The 24739-nt window shown below is 38.8% G+C and overlaps 1 protein-coding gene across 22 annotated transcripts in view; it reads left to right on the top strand.

Moving 5' to 3' along the window:
- Positions 1-24739, top strand: part of dtna (dystrobrevin, alpha) — a 438543-nt gene that overhangs the window by 328756 nt on the left and 85048 nt on the right. For 13 of the 22 annotated variants that reach the window (XM_069921569.1, XM_069921565.1, XM_069921564.1 and 10 more), the window contains 3 exons: positions 8451-8528; positions 8954-9046; positions 22002-22089. In XM_069921569.1, coding sequence (XP_069777670.1) covers positions 8451-8528; positions 8954-9046; positions 22002-22089 — 259 coding nt within the window. Of the gene's footprint in view, positions 1-713; positions 1787-8450; positions 8529-8953; positions 9047-22001; positions 22090-24739 lie in introns of those variants that run through there. The other 9 variants (XM_069921573.1, XM_069921575.1, XM_069921581.1 and 6 more) reach the window with 3 other exon arrangements.

The following is a 24739-nucleotide window of genomic DNA, read 5'->3' as shown; positions in this document are numbered from 1 at the left end:
TAAAAGAAAATAAATCAGCATGCTTTTTTTTTCCAACAAACATTTCTTGACACATGAGCAGATGGCACGTTACAGAAAATTGTAACACAGCTTGTTTTCTAGAAATACAAACTTCTTCCCTATATTCTGGGGTTTTTCCCTGTACTCTGTGCTATCTAATAGTTTTATAAAGCTCCAGCATAACTTTCTTGATCACCTTCCAAGATCGATGGACATCACCCTCATGATCCATCTAGCCCTATATATGCCTTGGAATTTATATCAGCTTTAATAAATTCCATCTAACACAACCTTGTGGCAGTCAATTGATATAATCCTCGCTTCTATTTCTTCAGTTTTTGAAAATATATTATGGATTTCAATACTGAGATAGCCATTTACCACAGCTCATTTTTTGTCTTTAAGCTGTTTTATGTTCTAGCTAGATGGAAATAAGAAATCCAAACAAATTATTCCATGGATCTGTTTGGCATCCAGTATTTTGCTTTCATTTATTGTTATTGGCAAAGCATTCTTCCAATTGCTAATATTTAAAATGCAATTGGAGTGAGCATTCAGTATTTCCAAATGACTATTTTCAACATTGTTTCTTTATGGAATAATTAGCAGAAATTCTACAGATCGGTTTTCATTATTGTTTTGAAGTAAAGATGAATCTAATATGTTCACAAAATTAAAGTACATTTTTACATGTTTCCTGTGTCAATTCACAGAGCCACTATTAACATCTGACACATAAGACATGGGAACAGAAGTTGGCCATTCAGCTCATCAAGTCTGCTCTGCCATTAAAATCATGGCTGATGTATTTTTTCCATGCAACCTCATTCACCTGCCTCTTCCCATAACTTCTGACATCCTTACTAATCAAGAACCTATCAACCTCCCCTTTAAATATAGATGACTTTGCCTCTGCAGCAGTCTATAATAATGAATTCCACAAATTCACCACCCTCTGACTGAGCTCTGTTCTAAAGAGAGGTCCTTTCATTCTGAAGCTGTGCCCTCAGGTCTGAGTCACCCCACTAAAAAAACATATTCGCCCCATCCAATCTATCCACCTCATTCAAAAATCGGTATTTTTCAAAAAGATTGCTCCCCTCATCCTTCTAAACTCCAGTGAGTACAGACCAGAGAACCATCAAACATTACTCATACTTTAACCCTGTCATACCCAGGATAATTCTCTGGACCCTTTAAAACACCAGCACATCCTTCCTTACAGATGAAGCCCATAACTGCTCACAATATTCCAATGTAGACGGAACAACACCTGATAGAGCCTCAGCATTACAACTTAGTTTTTATATTCTAATCCTCTCAAAATGAATGCTAACATTGCATTTGCCTTCTCCAGACTCGACCAATAAGTTAGCCTTGAGGGAATCCTGCATTAGGACTCCCAAATCCCTTTGGACCTCCATTTTCTGAATTTTCTCCCTATTCATAAATTTAGAAAAACATTTTTAAATTTCTTCTGCCAAATGGCATGACCATATCTCCCTCTGCTGTATTCCATCTGCCACTTCTTTGTCTGTTATCCCAATTTGTCCTAGTTCCTCTGCAAACTCACTGCTTCCTCAACACTATCCATCCTTCCACCTATCTTCATATTATCTGCAAACTTGGCCACAAAGCCAAAGTTTGTCATCCAAATAATTTACATATAATGTGAAAAGTAGTGGAAGTAAACCAGGTGTGCATTGCTTCACTGGAAACATTTCCACACCCCATTCATAATTTTAGTGGGAAAAATAAATTATTTTCTATTTTCAGCCCCATTTTAACTCTATCCTTGCTTTAACCTCCTGTGCTTGATTAAAAATGTATGTTCAAATGTGTTTTTATTTTAATTTCAGATCTAAGGAATTTTAAATGCTTTTTTCCAATTTTCCTTAATTTAACTTTTAATTGTTAATTATGCTGATCTTTTTGACCTTTATTTCAAGAATATAATGATTAGAACATTTGAAAACAACTTAAAAGGCCTTTGATTGTGTTGAGCTGTCAAAAAGGTCATAGGGCACTGTTGGGGGATGGGGGGGGGGGGGCAGAGTTGAAGCCACAACATCCACCATCTGAGTCCTGTTATCACTCTCTGAGCCAGCTCATTAATTTCACATGGAGCTATCTGGATGTTTTATTTCTGCTCATATAAAGGTTAATAGCATTCTTGATGAATTAAAGGAAAAGTCTTTTAAAAGAGGTTAATTGTATGCTGGTGACTTGCTGCTGTTTGTAACAGGCCTGGTGAGAAGCATTCCCTCCATTCTGAAGGAGTTCAGCTCTTTTTCAGGCTATATATTCAAAAGTTTGAATGTTACCCCATCAACAGACCAGCTCTGCAACTTCATCAATCAGACCAATCTATTTAGTGTAGTTGATCAGCTTTCAAATACCTAGGTGTAAACATCACATGCGCATTCTCCAATCTCCTAATAAAAAAAATATTTCTCTTATCGACCTGGTGAAATCAGATTTTCAGAGATGGAAAAATTTGCCCGTCTCTAATGAGCAGAATAAATGTATTTAAAATTAATATATTACCAAGATTCCTTTACTTGTTTCAAGCCATTCCTTTTTTTTTCAATATTTTATTTTAATTTTCATAGGCTCATAAAATTCAAACCATATAATCTATTTTTACATTCATGTAATATACAGTCTATATTTATTCCTCACCACCTCCCCACCTTTGTACAAGTGAAAGAACAGTCAATTAAATTACATTGATACAATTAAGTTAAATTAAAAAGAAAGTTTTAAAAAATCAAAACGAAACTGAAAGAAACATGCCGCCTGTGTCATGTCCCACTTCTTTGATCATATTCATTTCCCTGATGGGACGGACTGCTACAGTATGCCTACTTTGAAGTGGGGGGGAAGCTAATCCATCTGTGCCAATATATTTCAAGTAAGGTTGCCACCCTCTAACGAATGTGTTGTTTCTTCTTTAGATTACACGTGATTTTTTTCCAGGGTAATGCATTTCTGCATTTTCATATTCCATCATGTAGTATTTAGTTGGGAATCAGACTTCCAGGAAACCGTCATACACTTCCTGGCTACCACCAAGGCGACTTTCATGAACAAAACTTGATATTTGGACATTCTAAAAGTCATATCTCCAATGTCTCCCAGAAGGTACACTTCTGGATCCTGTGGAAAATCCACCTGTAATTTTTCTTTTAGAATGTCCCCCAGGTCTTCCCAGAAAGATCTTAACCTTTGTACATAGCCAGGTGTGGTGGACAAAATTTCCAACCTCCATACCACCCCCTAAAACACATTTCCGAAATTTCTGGCTATGATTTATGAAATTGCTATCCAGACATAGGTCTTGCCACAACTCTTCAATGATTGTTGTGTCGAAGTCCAACTCCCATCTCTTCCCTTGACCTGTGTAAGGCTGTCTTCAGTCCTCACTTTGGAATATGTAATACATCTTAGAGATAAATTTACACACATTTCCGTCGAATTAGAATCTCCACATTACTACATCTAGGTAGGGTCATAGATGGCCCCAATTTTTCCCTTAAGAAGGATCCTTATTTGCAGATAGTAGAAGAATGCTGTATTAGACAAATCATATTTGTTCCTCAACTGCTTAAATGGCATGAGCTGCCTTTGCTTGTAACAATTCTTGATACACCTAATCCCCTCTGGCACCAGAGGTCCAGGATTTCATTATCCAGAGTCAGGGATATTAAGTTGTTCTGGAACAAAATGAGTTTTGGAAGATGGCCCCACCTTCAATCCAATACACTGATTCATTCTTTGCCACATTGAAGTATATGCCTCAGTATGGGGTTATCCGTTTTCTTTGAAATTAATTTAATTTCCCATTTGTATATACACTCTCCTGCTATCTTTTCACCTGCTACCCAGAGTGGGGGTGGGAGGGTCCTCCCTCACAATGTAAAGCGAATAATCTTCCTTGGGCTACCCAGTAATATTTTTTGAAATCAGGTAATTTTAAGCCATCCAAATTATAATCCCACGTTAACTTTTCCATGGAGATTCTAGCCACTTTACCGTTCCACAGGAAACTTCTGACACATTCGTTGAGGACCTTAAAAAAGCTCTGTGTCAACGAAATGAGTAACGACTAAAAGAGATACTGGAGCTTTGGCATCACTTTCATTCTGACAGTTAACTCTGCCCACCAGTCTTATGGGCAGAGTCCTCCATCTAGCAAGGTCCTCCTCAATCTTCCGGAGCAAAGGGAGATAATTAAATTTGTACAAGATGCCCAAATCTTTGTCCACTTTTACCCCCAGATATTTAATGCCTTTTTGTGGCCATTTAAATTGACTTCTCTGTTGATATTGTCTATAATCTCCATTTGTCAAAGGCATACTCTCACTTTTGTCCAGATTTACTTTATACCCCTGAGACCTTCCTTCCAATAGTCCTCCAGTGTGGCCCTCAGCCTGGCCAATGCACCCCCCCCCCCCCCCCGGGTCTATCAAATATATTAACTCATCATCAGCAAAAAGGTTGATTTTTGTGTTCCACCTGGCCCACCCATGCCCCCTTTAACTTTAAATGCTCTTGCTTTGTCAGGTGAATCTCCTGTAAAAACACTATATCTGTCTGCATCTTTTTTAGGTGTGCCAAGACTCTTTATATCCCCGTTTATATAATTTACATTAAAACTCACAAATTTGATTGACATCCATTACCCCAGGACCATTATATCCTTCCCCTTCCTTTTCATCCCCTTATACTTAACCTCCATCCTGGTTCTCCTCTGTAGATCCTTGGTGCAGGTGGCTGTGTTCCACATATGAAATAAACAAATTAACAAAACTAACACACAATTCAGAACAACATGAAAAAAACCCAGGCAACCCCCCTCCTCTTTCCTCCCCCCTCCCAGTTTAAATTTACCCCCCCCCCCCCATCACCAATAACCAAGCTATTGGAGCCAATCTCCCTGCCATTTTGAGACATGCTCAATGCAATTGTACATCCATCTCTTTCTTTCCTGTATTTATTCTTATTCTAATTTACATTCATCTTTAAACATTAACATTATGGAAAAAAAACATATTCCCCGTCATATTCATTACAATTTCAATATTTACAGTCTATCTTTCCTCTGATTCCCTCTTTCACACTTATTTACATTTACATTTAATCCTGAAGTGTGGCAGGGTTCGTACAAATTCTATTGCCTCCTATGGATCCTTAAAAAACGTTTTTTCGTCCTGCCCTGACTATCTAGAGTGTTGCTGGGTGAAGGAGGGTAAACTCAATTCCTTTTTGTTTAAGGCTCTTTTTTAACTAGGTCAAATTCCCTCCTGCATTTCAATAGCACCATAAAACCTTCTTTCTATCCTGGTAGCAAAAGAGCCTTACTAGGATAGAGCGCGGCTGTTGGTTTGGCCCTGGGCAGGGGGTGAGAGACCATTATATTTCCAGGTTATTTCCAATTTGTGCCCTCCCCAGTATATCTGTGATCCACTTTTTCAGGAACTCCACCATGTTTCTCCCCTCAGTGCCCTCCTTCACCCCCATAATTTTAACCGTATTCCACCTGCTGATCTTTTCTAAGATTTGTCTTCTCCCACTTCCTTCCGCTATCCCTTACCCATCATTCTCCCTCTTATCCAATCTTTCTTCCACTCTCTCAATTCTCTCTTCTGTTTCCAATATCCTTTCTGGCAAGTTTTCCAACCTTTCTTTGATTGCCCCCTGCCCTGTCACCAGAGTCTTCAAAGTTTTTTTTATATCTGGCCAATGGCCTCCAGTATTTCTCTGGCAAAAGGCATCTGGTTCTCTGCCCCCTTTATCTGTCTTTCACTCCCTGTAATGTCTTTCTTTTACTCCCTCTCTTCCTTTTGCTCCTCCTCCACCTCACTTTCCAACTCCAGGCCACCCTGTCACTTTCCTGCTGAATCCCCGCCATTCCTTTATTATGTACCTAAATTACTGGTGCATTTCCCTTGAGCTCTCCTGGTGTAACTGGAAGAGTAACCTTGTAAATTGTCCCCTTTAGCCGGCATGGTATATTTTTCATTGCCCATAAAACCCTTTAACTACACGAACAGCCCAGTGGTGCTCAATATGATTAAAAAAATTGGTATCAGATTAGACACAACTTTTAAGTGGGCAGTGATATCTTTTCAGGGTCCATTAAATAACAATCACTTATTTTCATCTTGAGTCACTGATTCTTTTTTAATACACATGGCAAATTAAAGATGTCAAATGATTTCAAGATTGTTATGCCAACAGAGTGTTTACCAGGTTTAACTCTCTCTCACATATGGCTTACCTGCATCACACTTATCTCGTCACTTTCACATTTAACATTTTCTACCAAAGGCTTTCCAAAATTTCCTTCTGACACATGCCAAACAACCCTGGAAGATCCAATATCAGGCAATCAAGGAGCGAGAGGGACAATTCCAAAAATTTATAGCTCTATTCTGCCAATCATAGACCAGTCACTTTCCAAAATAAAGACAGAATGGGAGCAAGAATTGGAAATGGAAATTGAGGAGACAATGTGGGTAGAGGCTATTGAAAGAATTTGTTCTACCATCTCCTGCACTTGCTTGGGACTCATTCAGTTCAAGGTGCTGCATAAGGTTCACTTTTCCTGAAATAGAGGACAAATGCAATAGGTGTAATGGCTCTCCTTGCCACCAAAGTCAACTGTTTTATCACTGCCCTAAAATACAAGGGTTCTTGAGTGAAGTCTTCTGCACACTATCCAAAATATTTTAAGTCAATTTGCAACCCTGCCCATTGACTGAAATATTTGGAATCTCCGAGAACTCCCTAAATTCCCTGCAGAAAGACTGAATAGCATTTACATCCCTATTAGCCAAACATCTAATCTTGTTACACTGGAAGTTTGATAGGGGTCCTCCTATTGCACATTGGATTAAGGATATCAGTTTCTTTATTCAACTGGAGAAAATCAAATACACATTAAGAAATTCCATTGGAAATTTTTTCCACAAATGGCAACCCTTTATGCATTTTTCTCTGAATTATGAGGTGCTTACAGAGTAAAAGACCAACTGAGACAGTTGTACTAGTACAATCGGAAATATTCTGATGATGCTGTCAGTAAAGATACCAAGATCAGATAGGGGAAGGTCCGGTTGTGTATCTGAGGGGCCACGTGAACATTTGTGTATATGTGTGTTGGTTTTTCTGTTTTTAAAAAATAGAAAATAAGAGCACAATGTACATCTGTGTAATATGTATGATGCTCAATAAATACATTTTGGAGAAAAGTAAGTCTTTCAGAAACTTGTTTCACTGTTCCAATTTGTGAGTCATCAAATCTTTAAGTTAGTGAAAATCAAAGCACTGCAGATGCTGAAAATCTGAACCAAAAGCAGAAAATGTTGCAAATATTCCGGAAGCCAGTCTGCATCTGTAAGAAGAAAATCGAAGGCAATCTTTCAGATTAGCTACCCTGCATCAGAATTTAAAAGGAAGTAACAGAGGCCTTGTAAAGCAGGATGTCTCGAAATAAACAAAATATAAACTGAATGATCGGTTTGTCTACCACCTGCGTTCATTCTCCATTCCTGAGTTGTGTTGCCTGCTACTGTAATTGTTGAAAGCACTCCCATTCTGACCCATTGATCTGTGGCCTCCTTTACTGTCACAGTACATCATTTTCCATTTGGGCGCATTGCAGGCCTCTAGACTTGATATTAAATCCTACAACCTCAGGCAACTTGTTTTCTTTGTCTGTATCAGTCATCCATCTATAATATTAGCTTAGCCAGGTTTTATTTCTCCTTTTTGTTGCTCTGGGAATAGAGGCATAATCTCCAGCTCTGCATTTTGGACCTCCTATGTTATTTTGATTGATTTGTGTATGTTCCCAGACTCTAAATGCTCTCACTCATTCAGATAACCTTGTTTACTGATCATCCCCATTGCTGCACTGATCTTACCCTTCAGTGACCTGCCCCTGGCCCATCCTCGAGATATCCAACTCACCCATCCTCTCAGCTGTTTTGCAAGTTCCCTTTGTCACTTTTCAACTCTGTTAAAAGGTCATCAACTTGATGTGTTGACTGTTCTTTTCTTCCAAAAAATCATCTGCTGAGCATTTACAGCATTTTATCCCTTTGTTATAGATCAAGTCGTCACACTCATGATTGACCATTGCCAGTAGATATTTTTGTGAGCAGAGAATATATGTAACTACTCCCATCAATAAATAATCGCACTCTACTCACTTCCGTTAAAACAAAGTTCTGATTTATCATATTTATTTTCAGTTTTCACAAAACCCTTAGTCTTTCTGCATGTTAAATGTATTTAACTTCTTTTGGTTTATTGGGTATTTTTTTGCCATGTCTTTGGTTTATCAGGAATTTTTTACTCTGTCTACATGCAGTTCACAGTTTTACTTTAACCTGTTTCCCCTGTATTGTTCTTTGTTTAGTATTCTTATCTCATTTAAATAGCTTGCCTGATGAGATCAATGAAGTAGAGCAGAACAAACAACTGGCTAGGGCTGCTCCAGCTTTGCTGAAAGGCAAAGGGTAAGTGTTAAAGATAGTGTAGAATGGCATGAGCTAATAAGACAATACAATATAATACTAACAAATAACATAAATATATATGTTGGGTTTCCAAATATCTTAGAGCAATTCCATGTAGTTCACCTGTGCAGTTTTATATCAGTAGAAATATTACTAATTTCATATGTGAAAGGAAACATGTACTGTCAGTTTCATACTTAAAATGGCTCTGCTCCTTAACAGTAGACACCCCCTTTTTAATCCAACCCTGACAAACTTGTAGAAGAATTTACTGATTGGTTTGAATATCTTGAAACAAATAATGGCGTCTTTGTGCATGTGAAAATGTATTACAGTATTCCATATGATAAAAAAAAATTCACATTGACCTTTTGCAATGTTTTCTTATTCTTTAGATTTCATTTTTTACATTTCCATCATTCTAGGTTGCATTACAGCCTTGATATTGCTGATAGACTGGGTGATGAACATGTTCTGATTGGGCTATATATCAACCTCCTTCTGAACAATTCTTCACGGTTAGTTGAGGTTTATTTTACCCAGTTTAGAAATAATTATGTTTGAAAGAACAGCCTTAAACAATAGGTCATTCTATTTATGTGAAAATAACAAAGTCACAAAATGTGATTTATGATTAAATATTATTTATGAGGCTTGATCCCACACTGCTTTCTGAGTACTCATATATAAATAAAGATGTAGAAATAAGATTCAAATTTGATGCATTTAAATTTTAAGTGTCTTCTATGTTTGAATGTGCTAATGTTGAAGAGGGTTCAGAGGAGGTTCACATGGATGATTCTGGGAATGAAATGGTTATCATAAGTGGATAATTTGCTTGCTCTTTTATACCCTTTTATTCATTGGAATTTAGGATCATTCAGATTTCAGATTAATTGTCAGAATATATTAATGACATCACATACAACCCTGAGATTCTTTTTCCTGCCGTTGAGAAAAAATATCACTTATTGACAGTGCAAAAAAAAAGACTCACTATACACATAAACAAATAAAGAAATGTAAACAAATTGACTGTGCATGCCGAGATAGAGAAAAAGAATCAAAGTTTAAAAGCAGGAGTCCATAAATAAGTCCCTGACCGAGTTTGTTGTTGAGGAGTCTGATGCAGGGGTAGCTGCTTTTCCTGAAACTGGTGTTGGAGAATGAGGGAGGATCTAATTGAACTATATTGAATGTTGAAAGGCATGGACAGAGTAGATGTCGAAAGGATGTTCCCAAGGTGGGAGAGACTAGGACAAGATACCACAACTTCAAGATTGAAGGGCATCCACTTAGAACAGAGATGCGGAGGAATTTAGCCAGAGGGAGATAAATCTGTAGAATTTATTTCCACAGGCCATTGTGGAGGCCAAATCATGTATTTAAGACAGAGATTGATAGGTTCTTGATTAGTCAGACCATCAAAGGTTATGGGGAGAAGGCCGGGCATTGGAGCTGAATGGGAAAATAAAAATGGCAGGACAGACTGTGTGGGCTGAATAGCCTATATCTGCTCCTATGTCATATGGTCTCAAGAAAATCTCTTGCAGTTGGATAATATTCCTGATTTTAATTTTCATTGTGCTAAATATCATCATAACCCGCAAATGGGTTTCCCCAAATTGCCATTGTATCTCATTTTCTTCTAACAATTGAAAAAATTGTTAGACAGCATTTAGAAAAGAAAATTGATGATTAATTGAAAATAAAGGCAATAAATGGTGATGGCAAAATGATGAAAGCATGGAATAGGATGCTCCAGTTGAAGACTGGCTTCACTTGTCACCTGCACTGCTTAGGGCAAAATGGGGTAAATCATATGTTAGACTGCTTTTCACATATGCAATAACCTGAGCTTAAATTTATCTGTAATTATAATGATTGTCCCATATGAACTTGAGTATGAAAGTTTTCTGTAATGCAATTACAATGTACACATGCACTAAAATTCTTGCAGCCACGTAGATAAGTAAGACACACCAACTACATTAGTAAAAACAAATTTATCACAATATACCAAGACAGAGAAAGTGATAGCATAGCGGTTAGCACAATGCTGTTACTGAGCCAGCAACCCTGGTTTGAATCCGATGCTGTATGTAAGGAGTATGTACATTCTCTCCATGTCTATGTGGGTTTCCTTTGGGTACTCCAGTTTATTCACACACTTCAAAATGTACAGTGGTTGTAAGTTAATTGGTGTATTTGGGAGGCAAGGGTTTGTGGCTGGAAGGGCCTGTTACTGTGCTATATCTATTTTTTTTTAAATCAAAGGATAGCTAAATAATGATACCCATTTGTAGATTGTGCATGGAAAAAGGTAATGTTTCGTGTTCAGACTGACCTTTTGGGGGCCCTGGGATATTTAAGGTGCAAGTTAATTGTATGTGGCGATTCAAGAGTCTGATATCTGTTGGGAGATGAAACCTATTCTTAAGCCTGGTGATGCTGGGCATCAGGCATTTGTACCTTCTACCTGAAGGGAATAGTGAGAAGACATTTGGACCAGAATGATGGGGATCTTTTATGATGTTTACTCACATAGATGTCTTCAATGCACAGAAGGTGATGGACTTGGCTAGGTTTGGCATTTCTACAATCTTCTGCATTCCTGGATCCTCATGCTTCTAACCTGCACTATTATGCATCCAGTCAGTATACTTTCCAAAGGATTCCTATGGAAGTTCAACAGTTTATTTGACGATATGTCAAATCTCCTTGGACTTCTGAGAAAGTTGCGTTTGTGAGCCTTCTTCACAATTGCCTCAGTGATCTGGTCTTCTGATAGTGAGGTCTTGTATATGGACTTGCAGGAACTGGGTTCTCACCTTCTTTCTCATTGTCTTGCAAATGAAAATAGGTAAGTACTCCCTTTGCCTCCCTTCCTAAAGTCCACAATAAGTTTCTTTGTCTTGCTGGTGTTGAGAACAAGGTTGTTGTATTGACACCAGTCTACAAGATTCTTGATCTCCATCCTATATCTGACTCATTATTACCTGTTATTCAGACAACACTAGTGGTGTTGTCATTGAATTTTTAGATTGCATTGGAGCTGAACATGGCTACACAATTATGAGTGTAGAGAGAATAGAACCTTGAAGTGCCCCTGTGTTGATGGTCGGCAAGGAAGAGGTGATATCAATTTGCACTGATTTTGATCCGCTGATGAAATCAAGGATCCTGTTGCAAAGAGAACAACCTATTGTTGAATTCTAATTGATGGTAATTTTTTGAAATGTTGCTTGTTTACTATCATGGTCTTTAATGTGTTCTGAATTTCTTCATTTGTGATTTATTATTAAACTATTTAAGTGTTTCCATGTCAAAACTGATTCAAATCATATTTCATATTTATTTTCAGAGTACATACATGACATCACATTCAATCCTGAGATTATTTTTTCCTATGGAGTGGCAGAATTACAACTTATTGGTAGTTAAAAAAACATCTGAACACAATGTACACATGTAAACAAATAAAGAAATCTAAACAAACTGTGGAATACAGAGTGGAAACAAAAACGTACAAAAATAAGAGTCCTAAAGCCAATCCCTGATTGAGTTCATCACTGAGGTGTCTGATGGTGGAGAGGTAGCAGCTGTTTCTGAACATGGTAGTGGGAGTCTCGTGGTACCTATACCTCTTGATGGTAGCAGTGAGTACAGAGCATGTGCTGGGTGGTGCAGATCCTTGATGATTGCTATTGCTCTCTGACTGCAGCATTACCTGCAGATGTTCTCAACGGTGGAGAGGTTTTTGCCTATGATGTCCTGGGCTATATCCACTACCTTTTGCAGGGCTTTGTACTCAGGATATTGGTGTCCTCATACCAGACCATAATGCACCCAGTCAGCACACTTTCCATCACACATCTGTAGAAAATTTCCAATGTCATACCAAACCTCTGCAAATTCCTGAGGAAGTAGAGGTGCTGACGTGCTTTCTTTACGATGCAATTTATGTGTTGGCTTCAGATAAGATCCTCTGAGATATTGACTCCTAATATATTAAATTTGCTCACCCTCTCCATCTCCAAATCTGGTGCTATACATTATATTTTTCCTTACGTGCCTTTGTGATAAGTATAAACAATGAAATTTTAGACAGACACCATTCATCTAACTCCATGGATCCAATGTTCTTGGGACTTTCGAGGCCCTGGATTGGCAGATTATCCTGATGCTATTTCCAGTTGATATTCCAACACAGTTATAATTCCTTTTTTTTCTGATGTTACACAGTACAATATAAGAAATTTTCCAGTGAGATCAATACATTTCAAGGGAGAATAGGAACATGGTCCACAATGTGTTTGAGGAAGTTCAGGAACAGGGTCCACAGTGTATTAGATAGAGTGAGAGAACAAGGTCATGGTGCATTAGAGATTGCCGAAACACAGAATTCAGGAATGATGGCTACACTCTTTTAGAGGGAGCACAGAACAGAGGCCACAGTGTATTAGAAAGTCCAGGAACAGGGGCACAATGTTTAAGGGAACATGGGAACAGTAGGCCCAGTGGGTTAGAGGGAACAGGGCCCTGAGTGTGTTAAGGGAAAACAGGAATGAACCAGATAGTGATCATTGAGATTTCCAAAAAGGAACTAAATTTATTTTGAAATTTGACTGGTTGATTGCCTGACACTTATACACGTACTTCAATCGCAAGTGTCCACTGCCAACCTGGATCAACATTAGGGAAAGGAGAAGGCGGGGAAAGCATGGTAAGCTGAAGTGGCCATTGGCTATAAAGGAAAGCAGAAAATGGGAGAGAATAATGATTGAATAAGAAAAATGAGGGTTCAATTGTCTTCTGCTGAAATACTTCTGTTATTGTTGTAAGTCCATGCCTCAATGCATGGCCAGTTAGACCCTCTTTCTCTTGGAAATCTGCATGATTGGAAAATGTTAAGAGGGCACAGAGCAGGGCAACTTGTAGAAGGAGAGTTCAAGGTGGAAGACCAAATTCACAGAGGTTCTTAAGAGAGCAATTGTCTCACATCAACTCCAACCTAGGATTTAGCCATCTTTATTTCATGAAAAGGGTAATGATAGAAATCTACTTGTACTTGTAGCAATGACTAGCGGCATGGACTTTGATATCTGTGGCTGCGATGGTGATCGTGGCTCTTAACTTTCTGTGACTGTAAGTACAGTTAGTATAATAAATAGGAACATGTAGTAGTTTGCAATACATTATTGTTTCATCTGAGTCACTGAAGTTTTCCATGCACAGAGGATAATCTTTAACTTATTCCCTCTTGCTGGAAATAAACAAATGCTGGCATGGTTGTTGGCTTCTTAAGCTGCAGAAGCAAATGGCAACAGGGACATTGCCTTTTATGCATGAACTGTGTCATTTTCTGAACAAATTTCACTCTCTGTGCAGTTGGTGTGTGAAAAGATGCAGTTCATCACATGGAGGAATGCCAATTATCCTGGCAGGAGTCACATTTCCTTTACTCATTTCCAGTTACCATGGCAGTTCAAAGGCTGGATAGGAAGAGTTGAGAGTTTTTTTACACCTGGCTTATCTCACAGTTCTGATCTGGGTAACATGTCAGGTTATGTGCCATAAATAATTTAATGAAACACACCAACGGTATTCTCATTTCATCTGTAATTCAGTCTGTTGTAGAACACCTGCAGTATTCTGACAAATGATTGTCAATATTTTAGGACACTAAAACAGTATTTGTCAGCTCTAATTGATTGAGAAACTGAGAGAGGGGAATGTGAGTATTGGAAGAGGGACATACCCACAACATTATGTCAAATAGTAAGTGGAAGGGGAGGGAATCTATAGCATTGACATCTCTGTCATGACATCGCTGTCATGGGCAGAACAACCTCATCTCCCCATTCGCTATTTACTTTGCCTCCAGAATACTAATAATTTCTTGATTTCCTTGATAATTTTGAATCCTTGTTTTCTTTGCCTTCCTAAATTTTTGACCATTGACTTAATATCTTTGAATATTTGTTGATCATGATTTCCATTATTGCATAGCTTGTCTTTACCCTTAGTTGTTCCCTGGTGTCCTTCACAATTTTATGGTGATTTCTTGTTAATATTTACATTGCTCTTGGGTTTTGTTCAGGCAGAATGATTGGAATCCTCATTACAGTATTTGAAATGTATCCTTTCGATGATCAACACAACTTTGCCTGCTTTCTTTTTACAAGATTTTTTTAAATATTTTTTTAATTTAGACATACAGCATGGTAACAAGCCCTTTCGGCCCATGAGCCCTTGCCGCCCACATACACACAATTGACCTACAAACCCAGTACATTTTAATGGACCTGGAGGAAACCTGCGCAGAACACAGGAAGAAACTCCTTACAGACAGCACCAGATTCAAAACTGGGATGCTGGCACTGTAACAACATTGTGCTAACCACTACACTAGCCATGCCACCCTCCTACAACCCCAGTACATTGTGAAGGGTGAGAGGAAACCAGAGCACCCAGAGGAAACCCACACAGACAAGGGAAAAATGTACCTGTACCAATTAATTACAGACAGTGCAGAATTCAAACCCGGGATGCTGGCGCTGTAACTATGTCATCCTTTCTATTGTCAGATCTTCATATTTGCTTTTTCTACATTCTAACCTGCTGATCTTTCCTGTTGTCCATGGACAGTATATTAAAAAATAACTGTGGCGCCACAATTAGCATAGCAGTTAGCACAATGCTATTACTGCACCAGTGACCTGGGTTCGAATCCGCCGCTGTCTATAAGGAGTTTGTACGTTCTCCCCATGTCCGCGTGGGTTTCATCGGGTACTCCAGTTTTTTCCCACTCTTCAAAAATGTATAGGGATTTTGGGTGTATTTTAAGGAGCATGGGCTCATGGGTCAGAAGGGGGTGTATGACTCCAAAAAAAATCCCTGAATGTTTCCTCCTTCAGGAACATTTATCAGCTCTGATTCACTCTCTAGTACGAGATCCAAAAGTTAATCCACTCTATTAGGCTTTGTATATTCTGGATGAAAAATCTAGTCTTGATCAGATTGCAGGGATTTCCTTATCCCTTAAATTATGTAAATTAATATTAGGGTAGTTGAATTTCCCTTAAGATTATTTTATGTATTTGTTTTAAAATTTTTATAAATTGTTTAATAGTTTTTAATGTCATTGATACATTCTTATCTCTATTTTAGTAGTTTTAATTTCTGGATTATAAAACACTTTTTAACTTGACAGCATATTGTTTTGAGTGCTCAATTAAATACATTAACAGGATAACTTTTACTAAAATTATTTTGCTGGCATCATCAATATCTTTGCAACAAAATTAGTTATGTTAACTTCATTTGTTGACATTGACTGAGACAAGAATATTTTTGCAAATCCAAATACCTGTCTTGTGTATCTGAATAAGGCAATGGTAATTTTGTGCAATTAAAAGCTTAATAAATCTTAAGATATTGACTGATTTTGCATTCATCAGTATTATGATTCCTGAGCTGAAGCAAACATCTGCAATATTTGCAAAATCTGGCAGATATTTCTAGCCATATTTACTCTGTTCCTTGAAGAGAAAGGGGAGCATATCTGCTGGGCATCCCCAAATGTAGGTAGCCCTCCACCCATCATGTTAATCAAAGGTAATCTTTGGATTTTTTTTAACTCCTCTACGCCTACCAAGTCAGCTTGAAAAACCAGGCAGTTCTGTGAGAAAGTAGGAGAAAATATTAATAGAGTAGGAGGTTGGTGTATTTGGTGGAATGTGATTGTCAAGAAACTTAACAATAGACCAAATGTGTTTCATCTCTTGAGCTTTAAAATGGGTACCAACAATGGTAAATCTTTGTTTTACAGTATACTCTGCTTCTGTCAGTGTTCTGCTTTTGACAACATTTTTTCTGCAACACTTTTATATCAATGTAAAGAATTGCAAGTAACTTATTTTCTGTAAAATCTTCACAGCAGTAAATTTGCAATACATGTTTGAGTCATCGAATCATACAGCATGGCAAGAGATCCACTGGCCCAACTTATATTCGTGCCCTCTTGCTACAGTTCCATTTGCCCACATAAGGCCCATGCCCCTCTAGTCCTCTCCCATCCTTGTAATTATCCAAATGGTTTTTAAGGAAGTTAATGTATCTGCCTCCACCACTTTTCTGGAAGAATATTGCATATGCCCACCACCTTCTGAGTGAAGAACTGCTCCCTCGCATCCAGTTAAAACCTCATAGTTATGCCCTCTTGTCTTAAATTCTCATAGTCCATGAAACAGACTGTCACTGTTCATCTTATCAATGCCCCTGATTATTTAATAGACTTTAATAAGATTCCCTCTCAACCACCTAAACTGTGAGGAAACTAGACCAAGCTTTTCCATTTTCTTATGATAACTTCCCTAATCCTGGCAACAACTTTATAAACTTCTTCTCTACCCGTTCCAACTTTATAATATCCTTCCTATAGGTAGGCAACCAAAACTGCTCACAATATTTAAAGAGTGGTCTCACTAATGTCTTGTATAACATCAACATGACATCCCAACATTTGCATTCAATGCCCCAACCAATGCTCACAATATTTAAAGAGTGGTCTCACTAATGTCTTGTATAACATCAACATGACATCCCAACATTTGCATTCAATGCCCCAACCAATGAATGCAAGTGTCCCAAAAGCTCTCTTCACTACCCTTTCCATTTGTGTTGCCATCCTCAAAGAGCCATGTGACTGCACCCCTAGGTCCCTCTGCTCCACCACACTCTTTAGGGCATTGCCCTGTTTCAGTTTGCTCAAATGCAGCACTTTGCACTTGTTTGAGTTAAACTGCATCTGCCATTCTTTAGCCCATTAATCATCTAATCTAAATCCTACTGTAAACACAGGCAATGTTCTTTACAGTGCACCATAGCACATTTTTTTTTGTCATTAGCAAACTTGTGTTGTGTCCTAGTACTGACCCCTGTGGCACTCTACTAGTCATGGACCTTCATTCTGAAAATCTATCCTCTCCAACCATTCTCTAACTTCTATCAAGAAGGCAATTCTTTTTAAGCAGTTGGCCTCTCATCCTGTGTACCCTAATCTTCCATTACAATGCCCCATATGGGGGCTTATCAAAATCTGTAAAACATAACATCAGCTCCCTAGCCCTTGCCTACCCTCTTTGTCACTTCTTCAAAAAAATTCTATCGAGTTTGTGAGGCTTGATCTTTCACACTGGTCTCCTTAATTTTCCCCTGAACATCCAAATGTTCATACCTTCTATCTCTCAGAATCCTCTCCAGCAATTTCCTCATCAGTGAAATCAGATTAACAAGAATGTAATCTCCAGGATTCTTCTTTCAGCCCTTGTTAAATAATGACACCCATTTACCATCCTGTTGGCCATTACCCGTTGTCCCAATAATCACAGAGACGAAGACTGAGGGGAACGATAGGCTTTATTACACATAAGATTTGCTGGCCCAGATCCAAGCTAGGGAAGTGCAGGGAAGGAAGAGGTGACTCGACCTTTATGGCCTGGGTCACAGGGGAGGAGTCTAGGAGAGGATGTCATCAAGAGGGCGGGCCAGCCCGTGCTTGTACTGGCCAGTACATACAGTAAACCATATCATTACACATCCTCCAGTTCTCTGGAATTTACCTTGTTTTCAATGATGTATTTAAAATGTCTGTCAAACCCCCAACAGTTTCCTTTCTGCTTTCCATAATGTTCTGGATGCACCTGCTCTGGACCCAGAGATTTATCCACTTAATAATGCCCATCATTAGGGTACTAGTAATGCAGATGTGCCCCAAGTTATCTGTAGTTACCTCCCACTCCTTATCCTGCTTCACAGTGAACACATTCACAAAATATTCATTTAAGATTTTCTCCATCTTCTATGGTGATCCTTAAGGCAAACTACTCATTCCTTCATGACCTCTTTGTTCCTAATATACTTAAAAAATATTTTTGGAATATCCTTTACAATTTCCTTTCTGCCAAACCCAACTTAAAAATTCTTTAGCCCTCCTTATTTCTCTCTTCACTATGCTCCCATCTTCCTTATTCTCCTCAAGGGGTTCTCTCAAACCTGTCTGCTGCATCTTATATTTAACCATCTTTTGCTTTCTGATTTGTGCCTCAATATTTTTTGTTAACCAGAATTCCTTTACCTTGCCATTCCTGCCCTTTACCCTATTGGGAACATGTTTATCCTAGGTTTTCCTTCTCACGCTCTTAAACACCTCCCATTTGGCAGTTTTGCTTTTAGCATTGTCTCCAGTCAACAATAACTAACTCCTCTCTAGTCGTACAAGACCAGAAGACTTCGGAGCAGAAATAGGCCATTCAGCCCATGAAGTCTACCCCATCATTCTATTATTGGCTGATATAATTTTCCATTCAACCCCATTTTCCTGCCTTCTACCCATAACCTTTGATGCCCTTACTCATCAAGAACCTATCACCCCCTCCTTTAAATATACCCAATGCCTCCACAACCATAGGTGACAATGAATTCCACAGATACACAACCCTCTGACTGAATAAACCTCCTTATCTCTATCCCAAAGGAACATCCTTTCCTTCTGAGGTTGTGCCCCCTGCTTCAAGAATCTCCCACTTCTGGAAATATCTTCTCCACATCCACTCTATCCAGCCGTTTCAATATTTGCAATGTTTCAATGAGATCCCCCTTCATCCTTCTAAACTCTAGCGTTCAGGCTCAGAGCCATCAAATGTTTCTCAAATATTAACCTTCTCCTCCTTGGGATCATTCTTGTAAATCTCCTCTTGTAAATCTATCCTTCTTTTGAAATGGCATTCCTGGACGATGTTGGGGAAATTAAAATCATCTACAGTAACATTTTTTATATTTTTTTTTACTGATCTTAGTAATCTCCCTGATCCTATAGCTCTTGGTGACTGTTTTATGGCCTATCATGTACACTCATCAAGATGACTATTCTTTTCGGTTCCTTTTTTCCAAGCACACTGCCTCACATGGTGGTTCTTCGGGAATACTCTCTCTAAAACCTACCATGATAACTTCTTTGAGAACTAATGCCCTCCTACCTCTCTTCCCCCTGTTTCAGTTACACTTGGAACTATGGTGCACTGAAACATTGAGCTACTAGTCATGGCCCTCCTTCAACCACATCTCCATTATGGCTACAATATCACATTATTCTGTATCTATCCATGCCCTAAATTCATCTGTTCACCCTATCTGACCTCTTGCATTAAAATAAACACAATGAAGTGTGTCTTCCACCATCCTGTTCTGCTTCAATGCACTTCCTTTGCCTTCTTCATTCTCCTTAACCTTTTCAGTACTCCTCTGTCCATCCTGGATCCCATCCCCATGCCAGTCTTGTTTAAAGCTTCCTGGGTGAACCGAGCAAATCTCCCCAGCAGAATATTGGCTCCCCCTCCACTTCAGTGTCACTGGACTCTCTTGTACTGGTCACCTCTGCGCCATAAGACATCCCAATTGTTTATAAATTTGTAAACCTTCCTCCTGTTCCAACTGCCCAACTAAATGTTCATGCTCTCTAATCACTTATTCTGACTCTCACTTGCACATGGCACAGAGATGACCACCTTGGAGGGCTTACTTTTTGACCTTCATCTTAAGTCCTTATATTTTTATTTTTGTAGAACCACATCCTGTAAAAATAACATCCAGAGGGGGAAAGAAATCTAAGCAGGAAGATTGAAAATGATAAAGTTACCTCAACTGGCGGACTTGAATTATAAAGAGATTGAATAGGCTGGGACTTTCTCCCTTCTGCATAAGGGTCCATTATAAAATCAAGATGGGCATAGTTGAGTTAAATAATCATTGTCTTTTTCTCAGCATTAGGGAAACTAAAACTAGAGGGCATAGATTTAAGGTGAGAAGGGAAAAAGTTAAAAGGATCCTGATGTGGGTATATCAGAATCAGAATTTATTGTCATGAACATGTCATAAAATTTCTTGTTTTACACCAGCATTGCAGGGTATAAATTTTTATAATCCACCTTTCAAAATAAATAAATTAGTGCACAAAAAAGAAAAAGACCAAAGTGAGATAGTGTCTATGGTTCATTGTTCATTCAGAAATCTGATCGCAGCGGGAAAGAAATTGTCCTTGTGCCTCATCTTCTGATTCCTGTACCTTTTTCCCTATTGGTAGCATAGTGAAAAGGGCGTCGTCTGGTTGGTGGGGGTGGGGGGGGGGGTCCATGAGTATAAAAGTTGCTTTCTTAAGACACTGCCTCTTGTAGATGTCCTTGGTAGAATGAAGACTGGTGCCTGTGAGATCGCAGCCTGAGTTAACAACCCTCTGGACCTTTTTTTTTGTCCTGAGCATTAGCACCTCCATATCAGACAGTGATGCAACCAGGCAGAATGCTCTTCACAATACACCTGTAGAAGATTTTATTTTAGACATACAGCACGTTAACAGGCTATTTTGGGCCCATGCCACTCAGTTACACCCAATTGACCTACAACCTGTTACATCTTAGAACAGAGGGAGGTAACCAGAGCATCCGGAGGAAACCCACATGGACACGGGAAGAATTTACAATCTCCTTGCGTACAGTGCAGGATTTGAATCCCGATCCAAATTGCTGGCACTGTAACAGCATTACGCTAACCACTACGTGAACCGTACACCCTCAAAACTGCTCTCAAAGTTTTCGAGAATCTATGGTGACATATCGAATCTCCTCAAACTCCTCAAAGTATAGCTGCTAGTGAGCCTTCTTTATGATTACATTGACTTGGAGGCTCTAAAACAGACTGTCAGAGATGTTGACACCCAGGAATTAGAGGTTTCTGACTCTCTCCACTGCTGACCCTTGAAAGAGGACTGGTTTGTGTTCTCCCAATTTTCTCTCGGTGCGCAATCTTCTCCTTGGTTTTGCGAACATTGAGTGCAAGTTTGTTATTGTGACATCACTCAACGAGATGATCTGTCTCTCTCATTAGCGCTTCCTTATTTCCATCTGTGATTCTGCTGACAACTATATTGTCATCAGCAAATTTTCAGATAGCATTTGAATTATGCCTAGCCACACATTGAGTGTAGAGTGAGTAGAGCAGTGGGTTAAGCAAGCATCCTTGAGGTATACCTGGGCTGATTGTCAGTGAGTAAGAGACTTAGTTTCCAATTTGCACTGATTGTGGTCTTCTGGTGAGGAAGTCAAGGATCCAGTTGCAGAGGGAGCTGCAGAGGCCTGTGTTTGGAGCCTATTGACCAGCACTGAGGGAATAATAGAATGAACTACAAGAGGAAGTGGTAGACACAAATGTATTTGCAATTTTTGCAATACATTTTTAAGAGGTACATGGATAGGACAGATTTAAGAGAATATGGGCAAAACACTGGGACTAACTTGGATCAACAATTTGGTGATGTTACAAAGTGGAGTTGTAAGATCTATTTCCATGCTATAAATGCTGAGGCTCTATAAAATGAAAGTCTCAATTTTGTTGAGGTTTTTCCTTTCTTTATAGTGTCCTTGACAGTCCAAACAGAATGGATGAAGAACATCGACTGATAGCAAGATATGCAGCACGACTCGCTGCTGAAGCTGCATCTTCAGTAAGCTTCGATTCTTTCAGGTCCATTTTTAAATGTTTTTGAACATTTTGATGTGATAATCACATTTAATTATTGCTGAACAGTTCATTATTACCTGTTGCTTCACAAGGATGTACTTTGATGATTCCTCTCTATTGATAATGCATTTAAATTGCCCTTGATGTTCTGTATTTCATCATTTTAGTTTGCAATACATTTTATGAATTGAATACTTTATACAAAAGTAAAGGTTAGCATTGAGTTGTTATGAAATGAAAAGTATATTTACAGCCAATTATTGCTGTATTGGCTGATACTTGAGCATCATGCAAACCAAATAATCAAAGACTTAATCTTCCCTATTCAGCCTATAAGAAATTAAAATAAATAAAAGTTAAAACTAATGTTTTCAATGAAATTTAGTTTGCATCACAAATGTATTAAATAATAAGGCAAGAATAAAACATGAAAGTTGGCAAACACAATGATTGAAATAAAAACACAATGCTGGAGAAACTTTAAATAGCAAACATAAGGAAAAAATGGTGGTGGAGGAGGCGGAGAAGCACTGTCCCACAGGCACGAGGTAATGGGTGGATAAGGGAGGGAGGGCATACCCACAAATGGGGAGGGGATTGGCTCTGTCAATGGAGAGGTAAGGGGTGGAGAGCTGGAGGAAAGATGGGAAAGAGAGAGAGAACAGAGAGTAGGTGAGCTGAAAATGGATAAGTCAACGTTAATGCCATCTGGATGGAGAGCGCCCAGACGGAATATTTTGTGTTGCTCCTCCAGTTTACAGGTAGCCTTGGTTTGAGAGTACACAAGGCCATGGACAGACATATCATTGTGGGAGTGGGGTACAGAATTGAAATGGTTGGCCACTGGAAGATCCCTGTCATTGATGCTCATGCGGAAATCATGTGTCTACCTGGATAAATGGGTTTGTGTATCTTGGGCAGGAAGTAGAACCCAGCCATGCAGGGTTGGGAAAGAATAAGGTTGGAAGTGTGAAAGGGAGAAAAACCAGAGGTAATGAGGTGAGATAGAGATGGTACTTGAAATGGTGGTTTGGGTGCTGTTGTAAGAGGAGATGTCTGAGAGCTGTCGCCTGGCCTTGGCAAGGTAAAGGTCAATGCACCAGACAACCCTCGTCTGCGGGCTTGAGAGTGAGATTAGGATTGTTACAGAGAGGGTGTAGGGCAGTGTTCAGAGAAGGTGAGATTGAAATAAGAGAGGGGAGTGGAGAAGTTGAGGTGATTGATGTCTCAGCTGCAATTGGAAATAAAAAGATCTGGAGCAGGCAGCTGGCTAGGATGAGGTGTCCAAGAGGAGGAATAATTCGACTTTTGACTACAGATGTGAATTAGGAATGGTGGCCTTTCTACCATTTGATAAGATTATAGCTGATCTGATTGTAGGCTCAGTAACCATTTGCGTCAGTTTGTGGTAATCTTCCACCCAATTGATTATCAAGAACCTACTTCTTATTTTTTTTCAAAGGGCTTCCTCTGCCCTTTGAGGAAGAAAGCTCCAAAGTTTCATTGTTCTCTGAAAGAATAAAAAGAGCTCTATTTCGACCCTTGTTTTTGCACAATGGACTTTGTGTTTCTAAATTCAATTGGATGCAATCCGAGCCTGTCCAAATTTTCTGCATAAGATGACACCCAACTCCCTTCCATTCCCTTTCCCCCAACCACCTGCCATTCTAGGCATCATCTTCCTTGAAGCATTAGCATCTTGCTATAAATAAGACTAATATTGTCTCCAATATTCCAGGTGTGATCTCATTAGTTCCTTCTAAACCTGAAGTCTGATTCTGAGTATAACCTTCCTCTTTTTATATTTATTTCCCTAGCAATTATCAAAACAATTATATAACTAAGTACATCTAGTACCTGATGTGCCTGCATTCTGAGCCTTTTGTGACTCTTATACGAGGATACCCAGGTCTTCTTTCATCTCAGAGATATGCAATCTCTCACAATTTATATTTATTACTTTTTAATTAAGTTTCCTAACAAAATAAATGTTCCCTTTTTTTTTTAATGCATTATACTCCATTTTCCAGAGCTTTGTCCATTCACTTCATTTGCTTGTATGTCCTCTTCCCAATTGTGTTACTATCTGAAAATCAAAAGAGCAGATATTGAAAATTTTAAATAAAAATAGAAAATGCTGGAACTATTCCACAGGTCAGGCATCATCTGTGGGGGGAAAAGTGAAAAAGCTGATGAAATAAGAGTTAATGTTTCATATTGAACAAACTTTGAACAGAGGAAGATATGGCTTGGCATGCTGAGTGTTTCTTGCTGTTTTATTACCTTGCTACGTCTCCTTGTGTCCTCACCGACTTGAGTCATCGTAACCTTCATCAAAATCATTTATAATAAATATAAAAACTTGAGGCTGCTACAACAAACCCAGTGGCACTTCACTTGTCAACAGGAAAATGTCTCAATTCTGTTGCTGTGAATCACCCAATCTTCTTTCCATGCCAGAAGGTAACCTCTTACACTCTGCTTTTCTTTTCAATAAATTCTGACTTGGATCTGCTCAGTGTCTTTGCCAGAGACTGCTTACTGTCACACAAAATTCCATTCCTATCCATGCCATTCCTACTTGGTTCAAGCATGACCGGTCAGGTCTCACTGAGGGGAGCTTAACAGATTTC

The sequence above is a fragment of the Narcine bancroftii genome, chromosome 2 (genome assembly GCF_036971445.1).
Source record: "Narcine bancroftii isolate sNarBan1 chromosome 2, sNarBan1.hap1, whole genome shotgun sequence".
Classification (NCBI taxonomy): Eukaryota; Metazoa; Chordata; class Chondrichthyes; order Torpediniformes; family Narcinidae; genus Narcine; species Narcine bancroftii.
This window is presented reverse-complemented; position numbering and strand designations above follow the sequence as displayed.